The sequence below is a fragment of the Caretta caretta genome, chromosome 2 (genome assembly GCF_965140235.1).
Source record: "Caretta caretta isolate rCarCar2 chromosome 2, rCarCar1.hap1, whole genome shotgun sequence".
Lineage (NCBI taxonomy): Eukaryota > Metazoa > Chordata > Testudines > Cheloniidae > Caretta > Caretta caretta.
This window is the reverse complement of record NC_134207.1, coordinates 265,173,054-265,200,797: the sequence shown is the minus strand read 5'-3', so window position 1 is coordinate 265,200,797 and position 27,744 is coordinate 265,173,054. Positions and strand designations below refer to the sequence as shown.

At 50.9% G+C, this 27,744-nt stretch overlaps 1 protein-coding gene across 4 annotated transcripts in view; it reads right to left on the bottom strand.

Moving 5' to 3' along the window:
- Positions 1-27,744, bottom strand: part of PTH1R (parathyroid hormone 1 receptor) — a 186,551-nt gene that overhangs the window by 79,865 nt on the left and 78,942 nt on the right. For all 4 annotated transcript variants that reach the window (XM_048837362.2, XM_048837359.2, XM_048837361.2 and 1 more), the window contains one exon: positions 8,777-8,873. In XM_048837362.2, the coding sequence (XP_048693319.1) occupies positions 8,777-8,873 (97 nt within the window). The remainder of the gene's footprint in view (positions 1-8,776; positions 8,874-27,744) is intronic.

The following is a 27,744-nucleotide window of genomic DNA, read 5'->3' as shown; positions in this document are numbered from 1 at the left end:
GCCCGGTCTACACCTAAAACTTCGATCAACCTACTTACATTGCTTGGGGTGTGAAAAATATACACCCCCAAGAGACATAGTAAAGTAGACCTAAGCCCTAGTTTACACACTGCTAGGTGGATGGAGAGGTTCTCCTGTCAGCGTAGGTACTCAACCTTCTTGAGAGGGGATAGCTAGGTCAGCAGCAGAATTCTTCCATCAACCTCCTGCTGTTTACACTAGGGGTTAAGTCGGCATAGCTCTGTCTCTCAGGGGTGTGGATTACTGCTGAGAGACGTCGCTATGCCAATGTAAATTCCCAGTGTGCACCAGCCCTTAGGCACTTATGCGAGTAAGGCCTGGTTTACCCTTGAAAATGAGATTGACCTAGCGATGTCACTCAGGGCTGTGAAAAATTTTGCCCGCTGTGACATATATAGGTCAACATAACCTCCAGTGTAGACATGGCTAGGTCGATGGAAGAGTGGGGCCAGATCTACACTAGGAACTTACATTGTAATACCTATGTTGCTCAAGGGTGTGAAAAGTGGACCCCCTGAGTGCTGCATGTAGACAGCCTATGGTGACAGAAGAGGTTTTTAACGCCCGGCTTGACAAAGCCCTGGGTGGGATGATTTAGTTGGGGATTGGTCCTGCTTTGAGCGGGGAGTTGGACTAGATGACCTCCTGAGGTTTCTTCCAACCCTAATCTTCTATGATTCCGTGATTCTAAGAGCTTCTCCTGTCGACATAGCTACTGCCTCTCTTGGAGACGGATTAACTACCGTCGGCATAGTAACATCTTCACTAATGAGCCACTGCAGCGCTGTGCATGTAGACAAGCCCCTAGCTACTGCCTCTCGGGGAGATGAATTAACTACATGAATGGAAAAATCGTTTCTGTCGATGTAGGCCGCGTCTACACTAGGTCGTTACACCAGCACAGTGCGGATGTAGCCACTAGAGTGTAGACACGGCCACAGTCTCATTGAAAGCCAATGGGACTTAGGCTCCCAAGTCATGTAGGTGTCTGAAAATGTTTCCCCTGATCTTCACAGAAAGGTTTAGTTTAATTGAGGCCTTGTCTACATAGGAAAATTGCATCACTTTAAATTAAACTGAATTAAATAGATTTTGAACTGAATTAAGCTTGCCCAAAAGGCTGTGCAGATGCTTCTATACCAGTTCAAGACTGATTGATCTTAAACCTGTTTCCAGCTGACATATGCTAACCTGAAATAAGCCACTTTAAAGCATCTCCACTGAGGCTGGCGCTGGTTTCACTACATCGGTTTAAAAATCCACCTTCAGTTAAATGGGTGCAACTTTTCGGTGTAGACAAGGCCTAAAGATGTCATGTTAAACCAGTTTAGCTAAGACAATGCCACTTTAGGCTTGTCTACACTTGAAGTATAGATACTACAGTATAGATTCCAGTACAGATACTACATACAGCTATGGGGGAGGGGTTCTCCTACTGGCATCAGTAATCCAGCTCTCCGTGAGGCGGTAGCTAGGTCGATGGGGAATTAAGTCAGTTTAACTACATTGCTCAGGGGTGTGGATTTTTCACACCCCTGAGTGACATCGCTGGGTCGACCTAATGTTTTAGGGTAGACCAGACCTTTGTATGTAGACACTCTTAGGCCTGGTCTACACTGAAAAGTTACATCAGCATAGCTATGGTGGGAAAAAACCACACCCCTGACACAGTGAGATGGGGTGTTCACCCCACACTTGCCCTGAAGAGGTTAATATAGGCTAAGTAGGGGGCCAATTAACCAGACAGGCCCCATCTGAGGGGAATAAAGTGGCTAGGTAATCTCCTGACTGAAGGAGGGAGCCCCGCTGAGGAGGAATTGGGTTTATAAAGGCAGGAAGCTGAAGCAGAGAGAGCGGCAGGGCAGTAGGCTGCAGTTACTCCCCGGGAGGAGGGAGTTGTGAGGCTGACAAACCCAGAGATGCGGGGAGAGTCAGAAGGTAAGGAAAGGCTCTGGGAAAAGGCAGCCAGGCTCAGGAGGGTGCAGACCTTGGCTGCTGACTAGAGAGTCCCCGAGCTGGAACCCGGAGTAGGGGATGGACCCGGGTTCCCCTGCCAGCCACTGGGGAGGTGGCACAGGCTGGGCAGGGAATGGGAAGACTGCCTGAGCCCGTTTGTTAGAAGAGACTTTGATACCCCGGAAAGGAGAAACACACAAAGTGACCTGGCTGGAGGGCCAAGTCCTGAAGAAGGAGCAGAAGGTGGCCCCCTGACCTGGAAGGAGCTAATCCCCAGAGCAGCCTGGAGGGGCACCCCTAGCCGTGAGTGGACCCTGTGATACACAGTTACGCCAACCTAACCCCCAGTGTGGATGCAGCGATGTTGACAGAATAACACTTTCATTGACTCTCACTAGGTTCGTGCGGGGAGGTGGTGTTCCGACACGGAGCGAGACCACCCTTCAGTTGACGCAGGCTGTGTCTACACTAGGGGGCTACGCTGTGCTGGTATAGTCTCTGTAGTGCAGACACACCCTGATACTTGTTTATACCTGGTTTACCTCTCAGCTGGGCTTCAGGTTTAAGGTTTAAACTGACTTACATCTGTCCACAAGGGCTCAACTAAATCGATTTAAACCAGCGTAAGTTTCTGGGTAGACAAGGTAGCGCCACCCCACACGAGGAGAGTAAGTGCAGCTGTCCTGCACGCTCCCTCCGGGTCCCTCCGAGGCGCTGTGCCTCAGAGACAGAATGCCTTCAGCGGCAGGCTGTCCTTTTGTACCCACCCTCCGGCTGCAGTCATGGCTCATGGAGGACACAAGGCCCTCCGGTAACAAAGCAAACATCACGGAATGTGTCTAATGCACCAAAGCAAACGGAAAGGGCCTGACTGGCTCTTCATAGCAGGGATGCCGAGATCCAGCTGGCAGCGGGTCAGAAGTGGACTCGCACCTTTCTGCCCTCTGCGCTGCTTTTTCCATGGCATTCACCAGCATCGCCTTTGAACCTCTCTTGAGCTTTTCCCTTCTAATCAGGCTGGGAACCTGCTGGCCTGAAAGTCTATGAGTCGATGTTCTTCCCTGAACCTGATTTAAGGCGATGGTGATGTGTGTCTTTCCCTAGAACACTGAATCCTAGTTTCAGGGGCACTCATCAATTTTCCAGGGCCACCATTCAGGGCTAAGACCACACAAAGGTCCTCTCTGGCACGGAAAGGAAGCCAGACGTGGTAAAGCATGGAAGGGGTTGAGAGAGAGATACGTAGTCACATACCCTATGTCCTTTTGCTGCCACTAACATACACACATGCTGCCCACCTGCCTTCGCTCACCACAGAGAAGGGATGAGAAACACAAAGCAAGTTCTTCAAGAGGAGCTGCCCTGGAACCTGTTGCTCTTTGGCTTCGTCCTGTGTTGCAAAGCACACTTGCATATGTGCCTAGTTACGCAGGCTGGAGAGGAGACGCTGATGTGGATTTAATGGAGACAAGTCAATAAAACCAGAAAAGGGAAGGAGAAAATGCCAAATGGAACAGACCAAAGAATGAGCGGCTTCAGCTTTTAGAGGGTCGTGCTTGCGAAGCCTAGGTCTCAATTCAAGATACTTATCTCTCCCGGGGAAGGGCTAATGAAATCCATGCGTAGACAGGATCACACTTTCCAATCAGAGAGCCAGTTCTCTTCTGTGTGTCTCCATGACGTCTCTGGGACTGAGCTGTGCAAGCTAAGAAAAAACCCGTGCACAGTGTTTGCAGAAGTCCTCCACTTCAAACCTTGCTCTCAGTCATTTCTTTCAGGGCAATTTCTAAGCAGCTGTGCAGAATTCACAGCTCCCTCCAGCTTCTTTTTCCCCCTTGATGATTTCAAGTTAGTGACAAAGGGGAAAAAGCATTAACACTAGGCTACGTCTACACTACAGAGCCTATGCCGGCATAGCCCCCTAGTGTAGACACAGCATACATTGACAGTTTTCCTGCCCGCATAGGAACACCACCTCTCCAAACAACATCTACACTCTTCTGTTAGCATAGCTGCGTCTACACTGGGGAATTTGCTGCCATAGCTATATTGGTGACGGGGTGTGGTTTTTTCACACCCCCGACTGACATAGCTATACTGGTTTAGGTATTAAGCATAGACCGAGCCCAAGTGTCTGGAAGATAATGGGGCAGCTCTCAGAGATGAGACCCAGTCAAAATCTGAGGGCCAAACGACACGCCACCATGACCAAACTACAGGGAACTTGGGCTGCAGATCAGGACTGTGACGCTTGTCTCTGCTTCGGCAATGGCCAGACCAAACCCCATTATCTCAACACCTTCAGACTTCCCAGGGGTTCGTAGCTTCCAGAAGAACCGCGTAGCTCAGGTCCATCTCTCATCAATAGTCACATTTGCCTAAGTGAGCCAAGGAAGGGGCGGGGCAGTGAATTATAGAGCAAGAGCGTGGTGGTGTCCGTCGACGTGTTTCCGCCGGGGCAATAGAACTACGCTAATTTACACCAGTGGAGATCTGGCCCATAAAGTAGGCTTGATTAATAGGAGACAGGAGGAATTTTAGACATTTGCAGGACATTATAATGCAGGGGTCTCAGATCTGTTTGACCAGCTTCAGAATCAGATTGGTTTCTTGAATCTCATGATACTGACAGCCTGAGGTTTCAGTTCACAGGGACGCGTACAAACCTTTTCCTCCACCTGGGCTTGCATCCCTGGAGGTTTACCTTGAATTCCAGGAGAACAGGAAGCATGGTTTTGTGGTTAAGGCACTGGAATGAGACTCAGGTGATGAGAATTCAGTTCTCGGCTCTGCTACCGACTCTTCTGTGTGTCCTGGGGTAGGGCACTGAATCACTCTGTGCCTCAGGTCCCCTTCTAGTAAAGGGGGAGAGCACTGGTGCCCAGACTCGTGATATTCGATGTTTTCATCCCAACGTCACAAAACCCGAAATCATTAGGGACTTTCCAAAAAATTAGGCCACTAACTACGTGGGGTGGTGTAAACTCAGAACCCAGAGGAAACAAACAGGCAGCCACATATGGCCAAAGGCAGAATGAAGGTGCCTAGGCCAGATTGTGTTTGATACTCCCTACCCTTAACTCCATCCCATTCCGAGCGATTTAACACTGAAAATCATTGTGGACAATCACTTCCTCCTGGTGCTGTCATGGGCCTCCCTTGATGACAGACAGAGCAAGGAGAGGACAGAGAGAGGCGAAAAGAAAGCAAGAGGAGGAAAGAAGAGCTGCTCAAAAAATGGGATAACATTTTCACAAAACAGCCTCCCTTCTTATTGTCATCAAAATTCAAAGTTTCAGTGAAAAATTCTGTCGATGGTTCAAAACCTGCAAATATTTGACCAGCTCGAGAGGAGAGTTTAGTTATCAGCCCCTTAGGTACGACGGTAACAAACTCTATAGGAAAATCTAGGCAGAGCCAGATAGATAGATAGATAGATAGATAGAGGATGTGTGCGGAGATAGATAGATAGATTAGATAGATAGATGGGTGTGTATGGAGATAGATAGATAGATAGATTAGATTAGATAGAGGGGGTGTGTGGAGATAGATAGATAGATAGATTAGATAGAGGGGGTGTGTGGAGATAGATAGATAGATTAGATTAGATAGAGGGGGTGTGTGGAGATAGATAGATAGATAGATGATAGAATGGGACTTAGGCCAGGTCTACACTAAAAGGCTATGTTGACCCAGCTATGTCACACCGGGGTGTGAAAAGTCCACCCCCCATTGCAACATAGTTAAGCCTATCTAACCCCCAGTGTAGAGAGCACTAGGGCGATGGAGGAATTCTTCCGCTGACCTAGGTACTGCCTCTTGGAGAGGTGGATTAACTACAGTGAAAGGCGCAGGTAACGTCTACCCTGAAGCGCTCCAAAGGCGCAATGGCTGCTCTGCAGCTGTGATGCTGTACTGTTTCACATGCAGACAAGCCCCTAGGCTCATTAGCCATTTAGGTGCTTTTGAGCAAACGTCCCACCGTCCCCAGGTGGAAACCCACCCCAGCGATTCCTTTCTCTCCCTCTGCCTGGGGCCCGGATCCGGCAGCCCCTCGTGAAAGTGCTTTCGCACTGACGGTGCATGGATGCTCTTTAGCTGAGCACAAGCCACAGTAAAAGCGGCAAAACGAACTTTATCACCTGCTAAAGGCAAGCAAAGTGAGTCCATTCGAGGACACATTGGAGTCAGCTGTCAGGCCAGGCTGTTGGGAGGGGCAGCTCTTCTCCTGCAGCCAGACCAGAGAGGGGAATGACTCAGTTTCTCCTTGCCTCTTAAAGGGGGACTATATATCAGCCTCTGCAAAGGAGCATTGTCCTCCCAAAGCTATTTTTTGCAAGCAAGACTCAATAGCATCCTTGTTTGCAGCCCTGCTGGGTCACCTATTCCAGAGGCTGCTGCCCACATGGCACCCTCCGACATCACAGTCATTCTGAGGGCGGCAAAGGGGGGACAAACTAGCTGATGAGGGGATGGTTAATCACAAGATCGGGGAGGCCTGGCACAAAGGGATTCGTAGAGAACAAATGGCAGTGCCCCATGTCCAGCATCTCTGTCTCAGCACGACCCCAGTGCGCACACTCTGCCCCACCAACCCCTGTGCCACCAGGCCAGCAGCAAAGCCCATGTCTCCTGTCTCCCAGTTCAGTGCTCTCTCCACTGGATCATGCTGCCTTTCAAACTTATGGGAACCTTTTGACTATCCAAAGACTGGATTATGTCCTTTCTGGATTGACCGGGGTTGTTGCCTTGCACACAAGTGTTTGCCAGAAGCTGGGAATGGGCGACAGGGGATGGATCACTTATCATACAATCATAGAATCATAGAATATCAGGGTTGGAAGGGACTTCAGGAGGTCATCTAGTCCAACCCCCTGCTCAAAGCAGGACCAATCCCCAACTAAATCATCCCAGCCAGGGCTTTGTCAAGCCGGGCCTTAAAAACTTCTAAGGAAGGAGATTCCACCACCTCCCTAGGTAACCCGTTCCAGTGTTTCCCCACCCTAAAATAGTTTTTCCTGATGATGACCTGTTCTGTTCATTCCCTCTGGGGCACCTGGCACTGGCCACTGTCAGAAGACAGGATCCCGGGCTAGATGGACTTTTGATCTGACCCAGTAGGGCCGTTCTTATGTTCTTAAGGGCCGTTGATTGAAAAGACAACAGTGCTAAGCACAAATAAGGCTGCAGGTCGGGCCCCCACCCCCAGTTAACCAACCCCTCTGCTTGGCTGCAAGTTTCAGGAGGCCTTTGACTAATTAGATTTCAGTGCATCGCTCTGACAAAGAGAACTGCGCACCGCTCATGGTTTGAGCCTCTGGTGAGGTAGCAGGTCACAGACTGAGCACCTCCATCTGGCTGACAAGCACCCTCGCTGCCGGATGTGCACCCTGGGCAGCGTTGCTGCAAACTGAACACAGACAACGGGAGTCCCTTACAATAAAGAAGAGAAGGAGCCGACAAACCTGCTGAATGCAAAGGCGGCTGCTTCCGCAAGCAGTGCCTTTCCCTCGGGTTAACAGACCGGAGGCTCCGGCCTTTCATTCCACAGTTCCTGATAGAAAGTGCCTCAACCCATCCATCTGATCAGACCCTCCTTGAGCTTGCAAAGGGAGCTCTCGATTGTCACATCTGTTCTAGATGACTGGAGCGCTTTTCTAGACTGGCAGATGTTTCCCAGGAAAGCTTTCTGTACACTGTAAAGCCTGTCCATTGTAAACTCTTTTTCTAGACTTTGGGAGGGAGAGGCTGTCTTGTTTAGTCTCTCTTAATTGTTATGACTATTACTCATATTACCAGCGCACCAAGGAGCCCTAGTCATGAGCTAGGCACTGTACAAACACAACAAAGACAGTCCCTGCCCCGGAGAGCTGACAATCTAAGACAAGAGGCAACAGGTGGCTGCAGACAGGTGGGAGACGACAAGGGAACAGTGAGACAGGACGGGTCAGCACGGTAGGTCGTGGGCTCTGCACACCAGCAGTCTGGTGGGGGTTAGACAGCGAGTGTTGGGCAATGGGAGGTCCATGCACAGGGCAGTGATCTCATGGTAGGAGGTTAAAAGTCTGCTGCAATAATCTTAAAATAGCAATTCAATGCATTAAGATTCCACCAAATGCAATGGTCTCCTGAGCACCTGGGTAAAGCAGGTGTGCTGTTTAACGAGGTGTTAATTGGGCAGTGCTGGGGGAGGGGACACAGAACGAGGAGGTACAGAGAATGGGGGTTGGGGATTTTGCTGATGGAAAGGTGGAGGCCTGAAATAAAGAGCGAGCTGGATTTTTATGTCTCCGTGCCACGGGGGGATGCCCAGAAGGCAAGATGTCCGGATGCATCTGCTCCTGAACCACTCCTTGCTCTCAGGTGCTGAAGGCTTTTGCCAGCAAGTGATCTCGGGGCGGTAGGTCTGCAGCACTGCAAGGTGTGTGTGTGGGGGGAAGGGGCGTGTCTATTTGTGTGATATGGGAGGGCTAGATCCTCCGAACCCCATGTGTGGTTGGAGCGCGAAGGGGGGCCAGGCAGCTTGTGCAGCGCTAGCTGGGTGGGACGCTGCCTTAGCACACAGCCACCGCTCCAATAATTCACAGCTGTGAACTCCAGGCCGGCCATAGATGTAGTCACTCACATGAGAGTGTTTTCTCCCCGCCCCCTCCTGCCATCTGGCAGCAGTTAGCTGCCTGAAATAGAAAGCGAGTGGAAAAGAGACGCTGATCCAAGCCAGGCCCCTTCTCCGGGGACAGCACACGTGCGACTTGCCTGCGCTCAGCTCCCACGCCCAGCCGCCGCTGCGGACACTCACCGTGCACCTTGACTTTCAGGTGGCGCTCGCACTTGGACTTGGCTTTTACCAGCAGGAAGATCTGCTCCTCTTTGGTGATGACATCGTCAGCATCCACCTGCAGGGAGACAGAGGCACACGGTCCGTCAGCGGCCAGAGACGGAGCAGCGAGCTAGAATAGGCTGCCCCGGGGACTGTCGCTCTGCGCATCCCTGGTGCCCCTCACCAGAGCCTCCCAAAGGGATCTGCTCTCAGAGGCCCTGTTACACTCCCCTCACTGCTCTGATTGTGAGTCAGGCCGCTGTGGAGAGGGAAGAGGCTTTTCCCCGCTGTGAGCAAGTGTTCGGAGTCCTGCGTCCTTGCCCCCATCTTCTCCAGCTGGCTGGGCACGCAGAGGGAGCAAGCTGCTCCACCAAAAGAGGTGAAGTAATTTACTTCCTCCCCGGGGCAAGACTGCAAGGCCAGAAGGGACCATCAGGATGATGTGGCCTGGCCTCCTGCAATAACGCACTCCACGGCATTGCACCCCTAACTGTGGTGAGAGCAACAGCGTCTCATTTAGAGAGTCAGCCAGGCCCGTCTGCAAGCCATGGCCAGTCCATCACTTCCCACCTCCCCACCCCCCGAGAGGTGAGCTGGGGAGGAGCCAAGCTGCAATCCCTGCTCTGCTCCGCTAGGTATCCGTCTTTAGTCAGAGCAGCTTGGACAGTTAGGGGGTTTTTGTCTGTGTAGACAGACCTGAGGTAGCTTTGATCTGGCTCGCTCTGGTAACAATAGAGTGGACATCCTAGTAGTGAGCAGAGGTGGCCAATGCTGTTAACTAATATTGTGCTGTGCGGGTCAATATCTGTGCGAGGAGCTGAGAGGTAAAGAGCAAAGAACCCCTCTTTAGCTTCACTTACGGAGTCCACCAGGGATCTGCACAGACGAAAGACATGGACTCACAGAAACGTACAGCTGGAAGGGACTTCGAGAGGGCTTCTACTCTATCTCCCTGCACTGAGGCAGGACGAAGTAAACCTAGACCATCCCTGAGCCATCCTGTGTCCAACCTGTTCTTACAAACGTCCGGTGACAGGGATTCCACAACCTCTTAGGTGGCCCATTCCAGCACCAAGCATCTTAGCTTCCGCAGTGGGTCTCTCCTTCCACCAGCAATATAGCACATGTGCCAAACCCTGCAGCTTTGTGCCCGCCGGATCGTCCCCAGAGGTTAAGCAGATGTGGTGCGGTTCTGTCCATCTCATTTCATCTCAACCAATGTCGACAGGATCAGCTTGACAAACACTTCTCCCTCCCAGCCCATGGGCTTGTCGGCCGCAGGATTACACGTGCCGGGCTAGATTTCTTTTTCATAGGACATCAGGGTGAATTTGCCTAATTGAGCTTAAATGCTTGCCAGCCAGGGGGAATGGAGTCTTCCTAATACTGGGGTGGGGGGACAAAAGGCCCTGCCCCCTCTGTGGCCCTGCCCCTTCTCTTTCTCCAGAGCCCCCACCAAGCCAGAAGCTGAAGCCAGGCCGGGGAGCTCGGGCCCGCCACCTGCCTGGGGGGGAGGGAGGGCGAGAGCAGTCCCCAGCCCATATCCCCACCCCCCCGGGGCCTCCACCTGCCCGGGGTGGGTGGCCTGGGGGTTAGGGACACGGGCTGGGGACTGCTTTTGCCCCCAGCCCCCTCAGCAGGTGGAGGGTCTGCAGCTCCCCACAGCTGTCTGGGCTCCCTGGGCCACTCATACCCAGGCCGGGCTTCAGCTTCTGGGGGCAGGGCCTTGGGGGGAAGAGGAGGGGCAGGGGGCCGGGCCCATGGCAAAAAATGAGAGGGCCTTGGCCCCCCTGTTCCGACGCCCCTGTTGCCAGTCCATTCCTTTTCCCTGAGGATCCTGACCTGCAGCAGCCGTGCAGCGTTCAGAGCTTGAGATTTCCCCAGCAGCGGAAAGGAAGAGGAGGTGGAAGTAACGCAAGTGAGCTTACGGAAGGTCTCAGCTGGTGAAGCGGGCGAGGATTCTACAGCCCGAGGATCTGCATTCACCCGCACGTGGCACAGCGTGCAAAGCGGGGAGCTGCCGTTCCGTCACATACATCCTATCCAGGGATGGGGAGGGGGTAGTGGGAGGATCAGTATTAGAGACAAGTCAGCTAAGGGGGGATTTTCTAGGAGCTGAAGGGGCATCTGTGCGTTTAAGAGGCTGGTCATTGGCTTAGGACTTGAGAGGTCTGGGTTCAAGTCCCTCCCCTGCCACAGACTACCTGCGAGACCTTGGGCAAGTCCCTTAGCCTCTCTGTGCCTCTGTACAATGGGGATAATAACACAGCCCTGCCTCACATGGGAGCTGTGAGTGTAAGTACATTAAAGCTTGTGAGATGCTGAGATCCTGCAGTAACAGGGCCTGTGTAAGTGCCTTGGATAGACTAGGCTGCTTTGAAAATCCCATCTTAAACAGCACGGGGCAGAGGACCCACAGTTGAGCAGTTCTGATCCCATCCAGCAGAGGAACACCAGCCCGTCCACCATGTCTGCTCTACAGTCTATTAGACTCCTATCCCAGCCACCTACGACATCCTGGTTCCTCACCGGTCCCTAGATATAGTTATTCTTACATCATAATTAGAGTCCCCATTGATCCATTCTGAGACGCCATGTGCAACTGTCTCGAGATCTTGCAGAGAGACCACAGAGAGCTACACACACACAGAAAGGGAGGGATGTCTAGGGCAGGACACCAAAGTCTGCAGCACGGAGGGAGGAAGCTAGAGGAAGCTATTAAAAAAAATCCCATTGAGTAATACTTAAATACAGGAACACAGATAAATATAACACCAGGGAACAGCTGAGCTGGGATTCCAGCCTTCCAACCCCTCCCACTCCCCCATGCTTCAAAATACCAATGGAGTTAAAAATATAGAGGGCTCCTGCCCCTTTAAATCCCACAACCTGCCCCCATTCATGCTGTGCTATTCCAACTTCCTCAGGCAGGCCCTGGGCCACATGGCACCTGCCTCAATCAACATCCCATCCAAAATCCAAGAACAAACATTGACAGCCGGCTGCCGGGCTGCCAGCCCCTACCCCCGAAGTCCGGAGGGCTCAGGAAACCGAGCTTGTAAACTTTGCACACGGGAGGCTGGGTTCCTCCTACATGTGCCAGCTGCAAAGCCTGACCCAGCCCAGCCTCCAGCATCCTGGCTACCCGGAGTAGCCCCTTCCCTTTGGGCCCTGTTGCCAGAGTCCCCTTGGGGCAGAGCGGAGCTGTGGTTCGAATCTGGGGAGCAGTCTGCACCCGGCTTTCTACTCCAACGCTCATTTTCATGGGAGCAAAACCAAAGATTTGTCTTCCTGCCATTCAGCCAGGCTCCCATATCCTCTGCCCGCACGTGCATCCCCCAGAAGGGCTGCCCCCTGCTGGAGACAGCGTGGAAGCCTTCCCGCTTGGGATGAGGGGCGTGAACAAGCACCATTAGAACTGCAGGGGGCAGGAGAGGTGCGGGACCTGGAGAGGCACAAGCAAGCAGGAGATCAGGATGGGGATGTGTCATGGAATCTTTCAGGGGGGCTGTGTAAATGCAAAGCAAGCCACAGCCCGTGCCCCAAAAGCTTCCAGCCTAAGGCTACGTCTGCACAGCAGCTGGGAAGGGTGAGTCCTGGTCCGGACAGACGTACAAGCACTAGCTAAAGCAGAGCTGGCATCTAAAAAGTGCAGGGTCGGGGGGAGCCGCTTGGGCTAGCTGCCTGTATACCTTTGGCCTTGGGTGAGTCCCTTTCCCTGGCTGGGAATTTTTCAGCAAACTGTTTTCCCATGGATTCATCAAAACCAAAACCGTGCATGGAAAAGGGTCGGTTTTGAGGAATTTCCCAACTTGAAAACGTGAGGGAGGAAGGGGGGGGGGAGTTCTGCCATTGTCAAAACACCTCATTTTGACGTCTTCTAAACGAAAAGTCCCCGTTTCCCCGTCTGAAATGACTTTTCGTTCAGAAGTCTGAGCTAAAGATAGAAACAAATCTTTAAAAAAAAATAAATAAAAAATGGTTGAAATAGAAATGAATTGTTTCAAAATGACCAAATGAAACATTTCGCCTGATCCGAACTGAAAAAAAAAAAATTCCGTTTGTTGGCTCCTGAACAGTTTTGAGATTTTGACATTTTTGTCCTGATTAGGGATGGGAAAATCCTTCAAAATCTCAAATATTTTCCCAGGATGGCAAAACCTCGTTGTCTATTCAGACAAGCGGGGAGTGCCTCTTGTTACGTGTTTGTACAGCACCGAGCACCGTGGGGCCCAGATCTCAGTTGCGGTATCAGGCCCTACTGCAATCTAAATAGTAAAGCACGCACAGGCTTTTAGACACATCGGTTTGGAAGCTGAGCGTGAGCCACAGTCTGGCCATACATAATGTATGACACAGAATCTTCCCTTTCAATAGAGCATTTCCATCAGATTCAGGATGATGGAGGATGGTAGGAGAGAATAAACATAAATACATAAATAGATGTTTATCCCATATGCAAGGACGGGAGAAAAGCAGAAAGGTCATGAACTGCCAGGGGCCTCAACATGTAGATCAAATGTACCCCGTGTAGTTTTTTAATTCTACAGTGATGGGACAGACAAGGCAAGCGAGACCAGATTAGAGAGGATAACATCCACAATAAAATCCTTCCTCAAAAGTGGCAGAGGCTATCAAAACAGCCTTAACGTGAATGCAAAGTAAAGGCATCTCTTTCCAGGCAGTTGGCTAGTCTGCATCTAAAGCGTCGTTACCTGGGAAACATAATCACCCTGGGTCAGGTACTGCTCTCAGTTACACCTGGGTAAGCCCAAAGTGACTCCAGCGAAACTGGTGGCATTACACCAGAATCTGGCCCTGTATGTTTGAAATTCTGTGTACCCGTTCCTAGTGTCCCTTTAGCTGATGATTTAAATGGGGTGGGAGACACACAAATCTAATTTGCTTCTCGCTGCTTAAGAGGGTTGCTTATTTATTTATTGTCTTCTCTCTGATTAGTATTATTTGTTGTATTTAGTGTCTTAGAGGCCCCATTCGAGATCAGCATCCCGCTGTGCTGGGCACTGCATGTATCATAGCAAGACACAGTCCTTGCCCAGAAGAACTTACAGTCTAAATAGACAAGACATAAACATGAAACTCTATTATCCCCCTTTCGCAGAAGGGGAACTAAGGTACAGAACAGTTAAGTGACTCGCCCACAGTCACACAGGAAGCCTGCAGCAGAGCTGGGAACTGAATGCAGATTTTCTACATCCCAGCCCCAGTCTTGCCAACCCCAAGCTTTCAAAAATCATGCATCAGGCCCCGCAAAATCATGAGATTGCTTCAAAAATTGAGATTAAAAAAAAAGACATTGGGCATTTATTTGATATGCCTTTGGGGGTTGATCCCATAGGGTGTACCAAGGTCACATTTTTCAGCTTTTCTCCACTACCACAAAAGCTAGAAACATACTTTTTTCCCCAGAATGACAGCTGAGATTCTCAGGGAATCACGTGACTCCAGAAGCTGGGGCTTTAAAGCAAACACCAACTATTGTGAAACACCTAGTAAAAATACAAGCGTTGACCACACTGCGGTCCAGTGCCTCACCACAAAACCATCCATGCCTTCCATTTGGATCGTGAAACTAAATTGCTGACTTTCTCCTGCTATTTGGTTGTCACTTTCACTTCCTGGTTCTCTTGTACTTGGACAACATGCTTTCAGCATGACAGCAGAAGATGGAAATAAAGAACCAGACCTGTTTTCATTGCAATCCGATCAAATCTATGGCAACATACGTATGCAGTCACCGTGGGTTTAGTTGAGACTTCCTTTATGATGAGCATTCCTAAATTCTGGTCCAAAAATATTTGAGAATGGCCCTGCTAATGAGATTAGTAGCCAGTAGGCCAAAATTTTCAAATCGGAGTGCCCCTAAAGTTAGACACCTACATAAAATTAATAGACTATTTAGGTTCATTGACTATAAAGCCAGAAGGAACCATAGTGATCACCTAGTTGGACTTCCCGTATAGCACAGGACATAAGACTTCCCCAAATTAATTCCTGTTTGAACTGGAGCCGATCTTTTCGATCCAGTCTTGATTTTCAGAAGTGCTGCGGTTTGGGCCATAAGGATTCTTACTAAAGTCTGCAAAGGGGCCACTGGTCTGGAGCGGCCTCCGTTCTGGCTGCCCAATTTGAGACCCCTGAGGCCTGATTTTCAGAGGGGCTGAGCAATCCCAGCCTCATCTGAGGTCGATGGGAGCTGCAGGGGATCAGCCCGGGCCCCTCCAAGCAACAGGCCCAAGGAGTGTCACTCTTGGCACCCAAACCTGTTGGGCTTTGGGCCACTTTGGGCGCCCCTCCCAAATCCTGCTGGCATGATCTGTGCCTCAGTTCCCCATCTGTAAAACAGGGGGCAGGGTGGGGGGATTCTGGGGTGGTTCTTTCGGCCCAGCAAAGACCTACCGCTAGAGAGAGAAGCAATTGTTACCAAAATGCAAACGGCTCGACCAGCCGTAAGCCAGTGCAGTACAGCAGTGCAGGAGGTGCATGGCCTTCTCCCCATCTCTTGGCCGAGGTACATGGGCATTGAGTTTAACTGACGACTAACAGCCAGTCACACACAGGGCATTTCCTGTGGGTAGCACTGAGCCAAACGCAGAGTCACATTCGATCACGAACATGCTGCTGCAACCACAGCTCCATATTGGCCCATGCCAGGACCGAACTGGGCACCTCTAGGGCTAAAAGCAAAAGGCCTTCCAGGTTGAGCTCAGTTTGTGACAAACTCTCATACTCTATGGAGCGGGCACAGATGGGGAGGCCCAACACACAAAGCCGTCAGATACACTGGGACAGCCATATACACGCGGTAGTACCCAGCTCTTTTCATCAGCAGATTTCAACATGCTTTTACAACCAAGGTCAATATCACGATCTTCTTTTTACAACAGGGAAACTGAGGCACAAAGCAGGTCCAAGGTTACCCAACGGGTCAGAGCTAGGCATAGAACCCAAGTTCCTGAGTCACAAGTTAGTGCACTGTCAGCTAGGCCACATTGCCTCCTGCTGCAGTGGCTACATTCATCCGATCACAGATGACCCTCCTTTTCATGCACCTGCATCTAGATCAGGGATGGGCAAACTACGGCCCGGGGGCCGCATCCGGCCCTCCAGACGTTTTAATCCGGCCCTCAAGCGCCTTCTGGAGAGCTGGGTCTGGGGCTTGCCCTGCTCCGTGAGGCTCCTGGAAGCAGTGGCATGTCCCCCCTCTGGTTCCTCTGCATAGGGGCAGTCAGGGGGCTCCACACACTGCCTCCGCCCCAAGCACCACTGCCGCAGCTCCCATTGGCAGGGAACCACGGCCAATAGGAGCTGCAGGGGTGGCACCTGCGGATGGGGCAGCACGCAGAGCTGCCTGGCTGAGCCTCCGTGTAGGAGACGGAGGGAGGACATGCCGCTGCTTCTGGAAGCTGCTGGAGGTAAGAGCCGCCTGGAGCCTGCACCCCTCACCCTCTCCCATGTCCCCACCCCCTGCCCCAGCCCTGATCCCCCTCCCGCCCTCCGAACCCCTCGGTCCCAGCGCGGAGCACCCTCCTGCACCCCCAACCCCGCATCCCCAGCCCCAGCCCAGAGCCTGCACCCCCAGCTGGAACCCTCACCTCCCCCCCAGTTTTGTGAGCGTTCATGGCCCGCCATACAATTTCCATACCCAGATGTGGCCCTCAGGCCAAAAAGTTTGCCCACCCCCGATCTAGATTCTGCTCTTCAGCACTTGCTATTTTTCACCTACAGTTGTGCCTCAGGGCTTCAAAGGAAAGTCGGGGCCGGGGGAGGGAGGGGACATGGATCAGCGTTCACGTCGCACTCCCCGTCAGCACCTGGCCCGGGCCGGGGAAGCTAATGATCCAACCAGTGAACCAGATTTGGGGATGAATCCTGGTCACCTGCCACCTGAGGCACGTTGCGCATATGCTAAGAAGAAGAAAGGAAAGACCCCAACCCCCTCGCCTTGTCTAAACCACAGAATTGCACCAACCACAGCCACTTGGTGACCGCTATCTGCTGGCACAGCTGCCCCAGTGCAACCCCGGAAGAGCGATGGGCTAACCCCTGATAAGCCATGATTTGCACCAATATATCTTAACCCAGTTCTCGTCAGCCCAAAGCTTCCGATCGCCGGTGGTGGACACACGCTGACTATCCTTAAGAAGCCATCCAGAGATCCAGCCGGGCGGCGGGTGATCTGCAAGGGCGCTAGGCCTTTAGGGATTCGGCTCCTGACAGGTGTAAGTCGCATGGCTGCAAATAGCAGCGCCACCCGCCTACGCAAGGGATGTGCACCAAATGCAACTGCACGTGGCCTGGATGCAAGTGGAGGTTTGCAGAACCGGGAGCTTGAGTGGTGCTGAGAGCTTTGCAGGAGTCCAGCTCTAGCCCTGTGGAGCTCAGGAGCTTGGCTGCAGTTAAGGCAACCTTAGGGGACAATATGGGCCTCCAGTTCACCAGGTGAGTTTAGGGACTAATGTTTGCACTTCACTCCCCCCGCAAAAACATCCTTCGCCCCCCCACCCAAGCGCAGACCCTCCTGCACTCAGGATGAGAGCAAAGCCAAGGATGACTCGCGGTAGTGCGGGAGGGGATGGGACTGGGCAGCTCTCATGGCTCTGAACAGCTTGCAATCAAGATGACATCTGCTGGTAATTTTTTTCCTCCGTCAATGGTTTTTACCTCTTGGCTTCACGTCACCTCCTTTTGCCAAAAAAACGTTGCTTGCAGGGAAGGCTCGAGGAACCGTTTTGGGGTTAGCAAAATGCAGAATGGCACAGCGGGCAGAGGGCTCGGCGGAGGAGGGCTCGGTAGTGATTCTATCCAGAGCCTGGAAAATAAAAAGGTTTTCCTTGCCCCCAGAGGAGGCCACAGGGTAATTATGATAATGTTTTCTGGTATTTCCATTTCATTGGCCGATCTCCCAGCCACTAAAGTAAACCCAAAGTCTCAGCGGAGAGGTCATATTCATCCTTGTTTATGGGACTCATTTTCAGAAATAACACTATCCTTTTTGTGAAGCTGCCCTGGCAGTGGGTCAAAAAAAGAGCCAAGAGCAAGTAGATTCCTGGTTAAGGTTTAAAACGTTGCGACGGCTTACTTTACCGATGCAAGGGGCTGTGGGGGACGTGCTGTCTGGACCATGACTAATTGTTTTCCTGGGGCAGAGGGGGAAATTAAACAATTTGTGCTGATAGTTACCAAAAAAAACACCCCAGAGGTGGATCCGATAGGAGTGAGAATGTGGCAGGCTAGCCAATGCGGCGGAGCCCAGGGGTGAATCGTGGGTGCAGAAATGTCACCACGGGTCAGGTTCTAAGTGCCTTATCAAAAGCTCACTGAGGCCAACGGCAGCTTTTCCAGTGACTTCAGATCAGGTGCTATCCCCACGCCGGGTCGAAAAGCCGCCTTCCTGTGTGTTGAATGCAAATCCGGGCCAGTTTCTGCGGTCCCGGAGACCTGGCTGGCTCCAACGAAGCTAGAGGTCGTGAGCTATCCGGTGTGGAGGAGCCTGCTAAGGTCTGCCGCTCGGATGGCAGGGCGTGGCGGGAGAGCTCTTCAGCAAACCAAGCCCGGTGAGGCCCTTTGCTGCTCTGTATTGGAGCAGCTGGGCGGAGGACGCAATGAAGAAGGAGAATTGGAACATCAGCTCAGGGCTGGTGTCTCTTGCTGGAGCAGACGCTGCCCAGAGCATTGCAGCAGCAGAGATCACCGGCAGTGTATCAGGAGCTCCTGCATCCCCAAGGGCTACGGTCAGCGGCGCTGGAGGGGTTCACCGTTCCCAAGCTGCTTTGTGTTTGCGTTTAGATCTGGGGCCAGCAGCGTCAGCTGGTGTAAACCAGCATAACTTCCGTGGTGCTAATTGACCAGGGGGGATTGACACCAGCTGAGGATCTAGGCCCTGCTTGGTAAAGAGGGAACTGGGTGAAGCCCGCGGCATGTGGACCAGGGCTGATTATAGCGTCCCTGCACGTCTGCGTCTCCCACTGAAGCCGGTGAAAGCGCTCTCCTGGAGCCCTGGTGCACTGGACTTGTCGTTCGCTGTCTCACGCCCTGTCCACTTTTGCAGGCATGTGTCTGTCCCGTGCAACCTATTCTCTGCATCCCTCAGGATTAAACACGGCCTTATTCTCCAGTGATACAGAGCACGGCAGCTTATGTACCACGGCGGGGACTGAAGGAGGGTGGCTTTGTGTTAAAGGCAGCGGATGACATCTTGGGGACTGGTTCAAAGCCTAGCTCTGCCACAGACACCGTGCAGCTGATTGGCTGGGCCAACTGCATCAACCAGTTCCATCATTGGCTGCAGGTGAGAGGTACCCTCCCCCAACCCGAGCCCATCCAATCAGTAAAGACATGCAATGACTCCACGTGTTCTACTCTTAACAAATTATTGTAGAAATGAACTTGTATTCACTCAGCAGCAGAACTAGCCAGGAATTCCCCCCCGCCCATGAAACATGTTGGGGGCAGTGGGGGGCAGATGAAGAATTTTGGCTTCAGGGGAAAATGTTTTTCTGTTTTCCAACAAAACATTTATTAAAAATGGACATTTCCTGCAGAAGTTTCCAGTTTGATGGAAAAGCCATTTTGTCCACCCCCCCACCCCAAAAATTGAGATGGACATTTTTTGATCACCTCTAACTCAGCAGGTCTGCTTCTGGTGGGTGCTTAATCACAACTGCTGACACGAGTCACGAAGAGGGGTTTGTAACTTGTGTGAGCCCTACGGAGCTAAGGGAGAGGGAACCCGCTGAGTAGCACCTAGAATCCCAACCAAGATCGGGGTCCCATTGGCATAGACATGATCCACACTCATAGTGGGAGACAGAGGCTATGTCTGCACCACAGCTTATGTCGGCATCACTTGTGCTGCCCAGGGGGTGTGAATAAATCATAGGGGTGTGAATAAACCACTCGCCTGTGCAACCTAAGTCACACCGACATAAGCATCACTGTGGACAGCGCTCTGTGAGAGAAGAGAAGAGAAGAGAAGAGAAGAGAAGAGAAGAGAAGAGAAGAGAACGTCTCCTGCTGACACAGTTACAGCTGTGCGCGGAGGTGGTTTTATTATGATGACAGGAGAGCTCTCTCCCCTCGGCATAGAGCGTCTTCATAGAGTGGCACTGCTGCAGTGCTGTAGGTGTAGACAAGCCCTGATTCCCTGCATAGAAAAGAGAGCGGTGGTGAAATGTCTTGTCCGAGGTCCCCCAGCAGATCAGCAGTAGAGTCAGAACTAGAGCCCACATCTCCTGACTCGTAGCCCAGTGCTCTAGTCACTGGAGCAGGCCCCTTTTCTTGCTGCCGGTCCACTAAGCTCCAAAGCAAGCCCATTGATGTTTGGGAACAATGGGGGAGCACCCAGGACAAATTTACTCTTGGCAACCTTTATTACTAGGGACCCTGCACTTGAAGGAGATGACCCAGCTTGACTCTCAGCTCCCAGGTTGAAGCTGCAGGGTAGGAGGTTCTTAACATAGCCCTCTTTTTGCTTGTAAACTGAACTCACTGGGCATGTAGAAAGATATAAACATGGTGCCATTCATAGATTCAGACTCAGAGCCCAGAAGGGACCACTGTGGTAATACAGTCTGAGCTCCGTCACACAGGCCATAGGACCGCCCTGTGTTAATTCCTGCTTCAAGTGCAAGCGTTCTGCTTGACTCGAGCAGATCTGCTAGGAAAACACTCCATCGTGACTTAACAATGTCCAGCGATGGAGAATCCTCTACAATACAACCCTTGATAGGACTTACATAGCAGAGTGCAAATTGCCAGACTGGATCAGACCAGTGGCTCATCCTGTTTTGGAGAGTGACCAGTATCTGATGCTTCATGAGATGCAAATAATAATAAATCTGGGGTCCTTTTTATTTGCCTTGTGGCTTTTGAACCTTTAGAGTTTTTGCCACTTTTTCTTCTGCACAGGTGGAGCTAGAAAGTTACTTTTGGTTTTAAATACAAGCTGAAAATCTCGCTTAATCACCTGACTCCGGAAGCTGGGGCTTCACAAAAAATATATCCCAAGATGTGTGGTAAAATCACAGGAGCTGTCAACACTTGGTGGGAAATTTTAGCTGCTGCGTGGGGTCCACCCCCACCACTCTTTCTTTCTTTCTTTCTTTCTTCACCCAAGTCTCAGCAAGGAAAGCCAAGCAAAATAATAAACCTGGTAGCATTTGTTGTCAACACAAACCGATCGGCAGGGGGTGAGGTGGGATCAGCTAGTCCACCTCGCGTGATTGTGTTTTCAGTGCACGGGCAGTAGTTCCATCATAAAGAACATGGTTTGAGATCTATTTCCTGTCATGTTCATGCTGGAAAGAGTTTAAAATAAATAAAGCCGGCGTGCCAGTTGGCCCGTCTGGAGCTGCAGTAGCTAAGTAGCCACCACGCTGCCAGGAGTGAAGGGCAAGGGGGTCTGGGAGCTGAGCGGTGGCCCACGCAGGGAGGAGTGGGGGACAAAGGCGAGAGAGCAACGGGGAAAAAATCCTGGCCCCAGACTCTGTCCTTGCCCATGGGAGAGGTCAAGGGGCCGGAAAGGGCCCCTGCGGCAAAGCTGGATTGTCGGCACTGAGTGCATCAGCATGGAAATGATTCCTGACAGTTATTCCCTGCCTTAGCAAGAGTACGGCTGCTTCCATGGCATGCTTTTGGGGCCACGGGTGCTCTTTCTGATCTGGGTTTGTGCCCACTGGGGTCCTGCGCCGGGATTGGGGCTCCAAGGTGCTGCGGCAATACAAATCAATAACAGAAATGATCTCGCCATGGCCGAGAGGCTGCTCTGCCCCTTCCAGCACTGCGTGGGGGGCGGAAGGGGGGCTAGGGCAGGACATATGACCCATGACTCTCTGTCCTTGCACGTGCTTATTTTTCTCCCCTCTATGCCACTGGTGGGGAGTCATTACAAGAGGAAGGGGAGAATGTCATTTAAAGGCTAGGGATGTAAAGGATGGGATAGGACAGGGAGAAGAAGAAACGGGGGGCGAAGGAGGAGGGGAAAGAATTGGAAAGGAAAGGAAGGGTGAGGCGGTTGGTGGAAAGGAAGAGGGGAATGGTGGGAGGTGTCACTCACCTCCCAGCCCTGCACACCCGGCCGCCCCAGCTGAAAAGCACATGGGAATTTGGTGGTTTCATCCCACTCTCTAGACCACATCCTCAATCCCTCACCTGATCCTGCACAGATGGCTGCCTCTGCTCCAGCAAGAGGACTCAGGGGGCTGCACTCTGGCACATGGGCTGCAGGAGGCAGAACGTACAATGTAACTCCTTGGAGACATCACAGCCAAGGCAGCAAATCCTGCCCTGACTTGGTACCGCACCACATTTTGATTAAAAAAACTAGAATGATAGAAACATGGCACATGATAAATGGATTAAAAACTGGCTAACTGATAGGTCTCAAAATGGGGAACCATCATGGAGCAGGCGTGTTTCCAGTGGGGTCCCACAGGGATCCGTTCTTGGCCCTAGGCCATTTAATATTTTTAATCACTGTTCTGGATGAAAACATAAAATCATCACTGACAAAGCTTGCAGGGAGCACAAACATTGGGGGAGTGCTAAATAAGGAAGAGCGCAGGTTATTGGGCCTGAGAGATCTGGATTGCTTGGTAAACTTGGCACAAGCAAACAAGAAGCGTGTTAATACGGCTCAATGCAAATGTATATATCTGGGAACTAAGAATGCAGGCCATCTTTACAAGATGGGGGACTCTACCCTGGGAAGCAGTGTCTCTAAAAATGATGTGGGGGTCATGGGGGATAATCAGCTGAACATGAGCTCCCAGTGTGACTCTGTGGCCAAAGAGCATAATCAGGGGAATCTTGAGTGTGAGTAGAGAGAATATTTTATCTCTGTATTTGGCACTGATGTAACCGCTGCTGGAATCCTGGGTCCAGTTCTGATGCCCGCAATTCAAGAAGGATGTTGATAAATGGCAGAAGGTTCAGAGAAGAACCACAAGAATGATAAAGGCTTAGAAAACCCGCCTTACAGTGACAAACTCAAATAGCTCCATCTATTTAGCTTAAGAAAAAGAAAGCTAAGGGATGTCATGATTGCGGCCTGGAAGTATCTGCATGGGGAACAAATATTTAACAATGGAGTCGTCAGTCTCGCAGAGAAAGATATACCGCAATCCAGTGGCTTGAAGTTGAAGCTAGACAAATTCAGACTGGAAATAAGGCTTAAATGTTTTACAGTGACGGTAATTAGCCGCTGGTATAATTTACCAAGGGTCATTGACAATTTTGAAGTTGAGACTGGATGTTTTTCTAACAAATCTGTTCTGGGAATTATTTTGGGACAGGTCTCTGGCCTGTGTTGTACGGGAGGTCAGACGAGATGATCACAATGGTCCATTCTGGCCTTGGAAAATATGAATCTCTGCTCTGCCTGGGGTTTTGTTGTGTTGTAAAAAGGATCTGCTGGGTTTTATTTGCCAGATTCTGCTCCACCTCCCACACAACTGTTCAAGGCATTCCAACAGCTGATGTGCTGAGATCACCCTCATCCGGGATTCTAATCTGATGCCATCTCTTCTGAGCCATCTACCACAGGGACAGAGGGGAGCTGGCACTGTTTTTCCCCAAGTATCGCACTGGTGAAAAGTGCGGGATTTACAGTTCTGGAAACTGGAATCAGCCTGGACAGTTAGAAGTAGAGGCAGCTATGGGGAAGGATGTGTGTATGTGGGGGGGTGACCCTAGTGATAACAGATGGTCTTGTGATAAAGGCATTGGGCTACAGCTCAGGAGATTTGGATGCTGCTCCTGGCTGTGTCACAGACTCTTGGTAAGTCATTTAATCTGTCCATGCCTCAATTTCCCACCCGTAAAAGGAGGATACAAACACTGCCCTTGTCTATAAGGACTGCAAGCTCTTTGGGGCTGTCTCTCACTATACGTACAGTGCTTAGCACAATGGTATTACAAATCTCAATTTGGGTGTCTCGGTGCTACTTTAATCTGAATAATACATACAGAAGAAGATGCAAAGGAAGTGGTGGTGAAACATGGGCACACAAGCCCTGCCTTGACCATGCTGCTAATATGTGGATTTAATATCCATCCAAGTTTTCATCTTGTGCTTATTGTACCCTGATCATTACTGGCCTAGCGAACTGGGTGGGAGGGGAAAGCTGTACATGTGATATATACTCATTTCAGTCAGGCTTTTGACATAGTCCCACATGACATTCGCATAAGCAAGCCAGGGAAATGTGGTCTAGAATGAAATTACTATGAGGTAGGTGCAAAACTGGTTGAAAGACCGTACGGAAAGAGTAGTTATCAATGGTTCTCTGTCCATTTGGGAGGATGTATCTAGTAAAGTCCTGCAGGGGTCCATCCTGGATCTGGCGCTATTCAATGTTTCCATTAGTGACTTTGATACTGGAGTGGAGAGTATGCTGATAAAATTTGCAGATGACACCCGGCTGAGAGGGGTTCCAAGCACTTTGGAGGGCAGGATTAGAATTCAAAAGGACCTTGACAAATTGGAGAACTGGTCTGAAATCAAGAAAATGAAATTCAATAAAAACAAGTGCAAAGTACTATCCGGAGGAAGGAAAAATCAAATGCACAGCTACAAAATGCGGAATAATGGGTTAAGTGGTAGCACTTCTGAAAAGACTCCAGGGGTTAGTTGGTCCTAAATTGAATATTAGTTAACAATACGATGCAGTTACGAAAAAGGCTAATATCATTCTGGGGTGTAGTATCAGGAGTGTCCTGTCTAAGACATGGGAGGTGATTGTCCAGCTCTGCTCAGGGCTGGTGCAGCCTCAGCTGGAGAACTGAGTCCAATTCTGAGCACCACATGTTAGGAAATATGTGGACCAACTGGAGAGAGTCCAGAGGAGAACAACAAAAATGATCAAAGGTTTGGAAAAAACGTGACCTCGGAGGAAATGGTGAAAGAACTGGGCATCTTTAGTCTAGAGAAGAGACAACTGAGGGAGGACAGGCAACAATCTTCAATGACGTAAAAGGCTGTTATAAAGAGGGCAGTGATCAATTGTCCTCCATGTCCACCGAGGGTAGGACAAGATGTAACAGGCTTAATCTTCAGCAAGGGAGAATTAGGTTAGACATTATGAAAATCTTTCTAAGTATAAGGGGAGTTAAGCACTGGCACATGTTACTACGGGAGGTTGTGGGATCCCCGTCACTGGAGGTTTTTAAGAACAGGTTGGACAAACCTGTCAAGGATGCTCTAGGTTTACTTGGTCCTGCCTCAGCATAGAGGGCTGGACTACATGACCTCTGGAGGCCCCTCCCAGCCCTACGTTTCTATGATTCTCTCCGAGGGCCTGATCAATCTGCAGTTTGATGAGGCACGTGTAATCCATGCCAGCTTGGAGCGGTGCTCTGTCCCACTCCAGTGGCAGGTAGGCCAGCTAGAGATTGATGAGCCGGCTACAGCCTTCGCTAAAAGACACCTGTCTCACACACTAGAGGCTCATGCACTGAGGTCCCAGCTTTGATCCTGGCCGCCGCCAATCGGAGTCTGTCAGCGTTACGCTCGCACATTCTTCCAGCCTATGCAGCCAACAGGGCAAAATGGCATTTGCGTCCCGCGATCTGCAATACAGCGGGTGGCCGTGTTTCAGGCTGCACGAATGGCTGGCAAACAAGCGAGAGCGACAGACACACAGCCTAAGGCTTATGAATGAAGGACAGCAGCAAAAGCGAGTGGCTGGACGAATACCCTGCAATTCCGCGCCCCGCCCCTTAGCTGGCAAACTCACCTGTTGAATGACCAAGGGGACTCACCCACCCTGTTGTTGGTGCTAACTAATTAACTACCCACTGCATGGGGATATACAGTTTGATCCCATCGGGCCACACCAGTGGCTGATTACACTCATAGCCCAAGGCCCGAGAAAGGGGTAACTTACTCGCTGCAGCTTTGCCTTTGGGGCAACTAATCCACCAGGGGGCGTCAGCCAGGAGCAATCGCTGTGCTAAGGAAAGCACATGGAATGCAACTGGCCCCTCAGCAGGGTACCAGGGATGAGGTGCAGGGGCTGGGGTGGGGAGCATGAGCAAGGCTCCTCGTACTCTCCAGCTCCTCCCCACAAATTGTGCACCCCTAACAGGCCAGATTGACAGCTCGTATCAATGCAGCTCCATCGAGAGGACTGTTGACATCAGCTCAGGCCTGGTCTCCTTGGAGAGCTGAGGCAGTAAAAAGAGAGCAGTGGCGTGCACACAGGAAGACACTTGGTAAGCTCCTCGCTCTCAGGCACCTGGATACGATCCGCATGGATGCAACCCAGTTGATTGGTCTTCTTGCCACACTAGTGCCTTCAAATCTTGGTGACGCTGAGCTTTGTGACTGGCAAACAGTGTTTATCAAAGTGCATAAATGTTTTACAGCCTTCATCGTGCATTGCTTGGCCACGGACTCAGGACAAGTTGCATCGGAACATCTGCTCGACCCGCCTAGGAGTGATGCACTCAGAGAGAAATTGCCTGCGTTTCTGATTACATCCAAGGAGGTGCTAAGCTATGCAATGAGCAGCTTGCAGCTGACAAAAACTCAACACAGCTTCTCACCGGCCCTGCCAAAGCAGACAGTTTTTCTCTGCGTTTACATGATGGATTTGTTGTATAGAGACCATGCAGTCATGCATCAGCTTTAGTAACATTCAGGACTCATGTATAACCCACTGGCAAGGGCATGACGCATCTTCCCATTCTGGCGGACTGGCTAGAGGATAACAGCCTACTACTGCACGTGTGGAGGGAGAAATTTCTTTAGCTCAAGCACTGTAAGTCTGCACCGTGTGTCTGAAAGGTCCAAGCCTGGAGAGTGAACTCCTCAGGTTAAAGTAATTCCGGTCTAGATCACGATGCAGTTAGTAACATCTGTTTGAACAGCCAGGATGTTTCCACAAGCACTTGACTCCTGACATTGACAAGAGTAGGAAACATGACCGAGACCGCTGCATGACCTTTAGTTGTTGAGATTCCTTTTGTTGGTTTCTGAAGTCTGACTGTTTTTCACTGGCTGATCCATCAGGAGCACCATAAAAGGAGGTGAAGGTTGGTCTGACACTGCAGATTTGTATTTGTCTTGGCTGATGCAGCTATTTCTCTCTTATCTTTGAAAGATGATACGAGTGAGTACCCCGAAAGGCTCTGTGTTGGGCCCCATTTCCTAGAACACACGCTCCATGCTTAGTTACAATATTCTTTTTCTTTTAAAGCATATGTTCCTCAGCTTTATTGGCCTCGTAAACTCCTGTCTCCGGAGACCGTTTTGCAGCTATCAGGGTTACGAGGGAATGGATTCTATTTATTTTATTTTGACTTTTTATTGCTCTTTTGCGGGAACCAAATGGGAGGTGGAGCTTACTGGGCTCCAGAGAGCAGTCACAAGAGGGAACATGCAGCTCCCTCCCCTTCCAAACACCGGGAAGATGATGTGAACACTTTGAAACTCCAGTACGCAAACTTGTACTTTTCAGGCCTCATTTTGACTTGTCGCTCCCAATAGGTTTGCAATCTCTGAAGAAATGTCTGATTCCACGTACGCTTAGGGGCGATGTCATCAAAGAGGAGGATACAAGCACAAGGTTCCCAGTGGCTTTTAATGACTCAATCACCCTCGCTCTGAAAATGAGCCTTCCTCTGATGTCTCTTCCCCAGTGCTGCAATGCTTTAGGCCTTGGCTCACTGCCCCGCTTGCCTCGATCCTCCTCTCAGCGTCAGGCAACCCTTTCAGTTGTAGTTCAGTCTTTATCTCTAAACACCAGGAGCTGCTGTCATGTAAGACAGCTGAGTGTATTCTGCTTTGTAAACTGAGCCATCTAAACAAACATAGCCCTCATTTGCCTGAGCCCCAGGTGTCCTCCTGCCACGGGAGGAGCAAGAGAAAGCAGTGCTATGTTAAATCAGTGGACTAGATCCTTGGAAAGAGAAGCAACATTTCC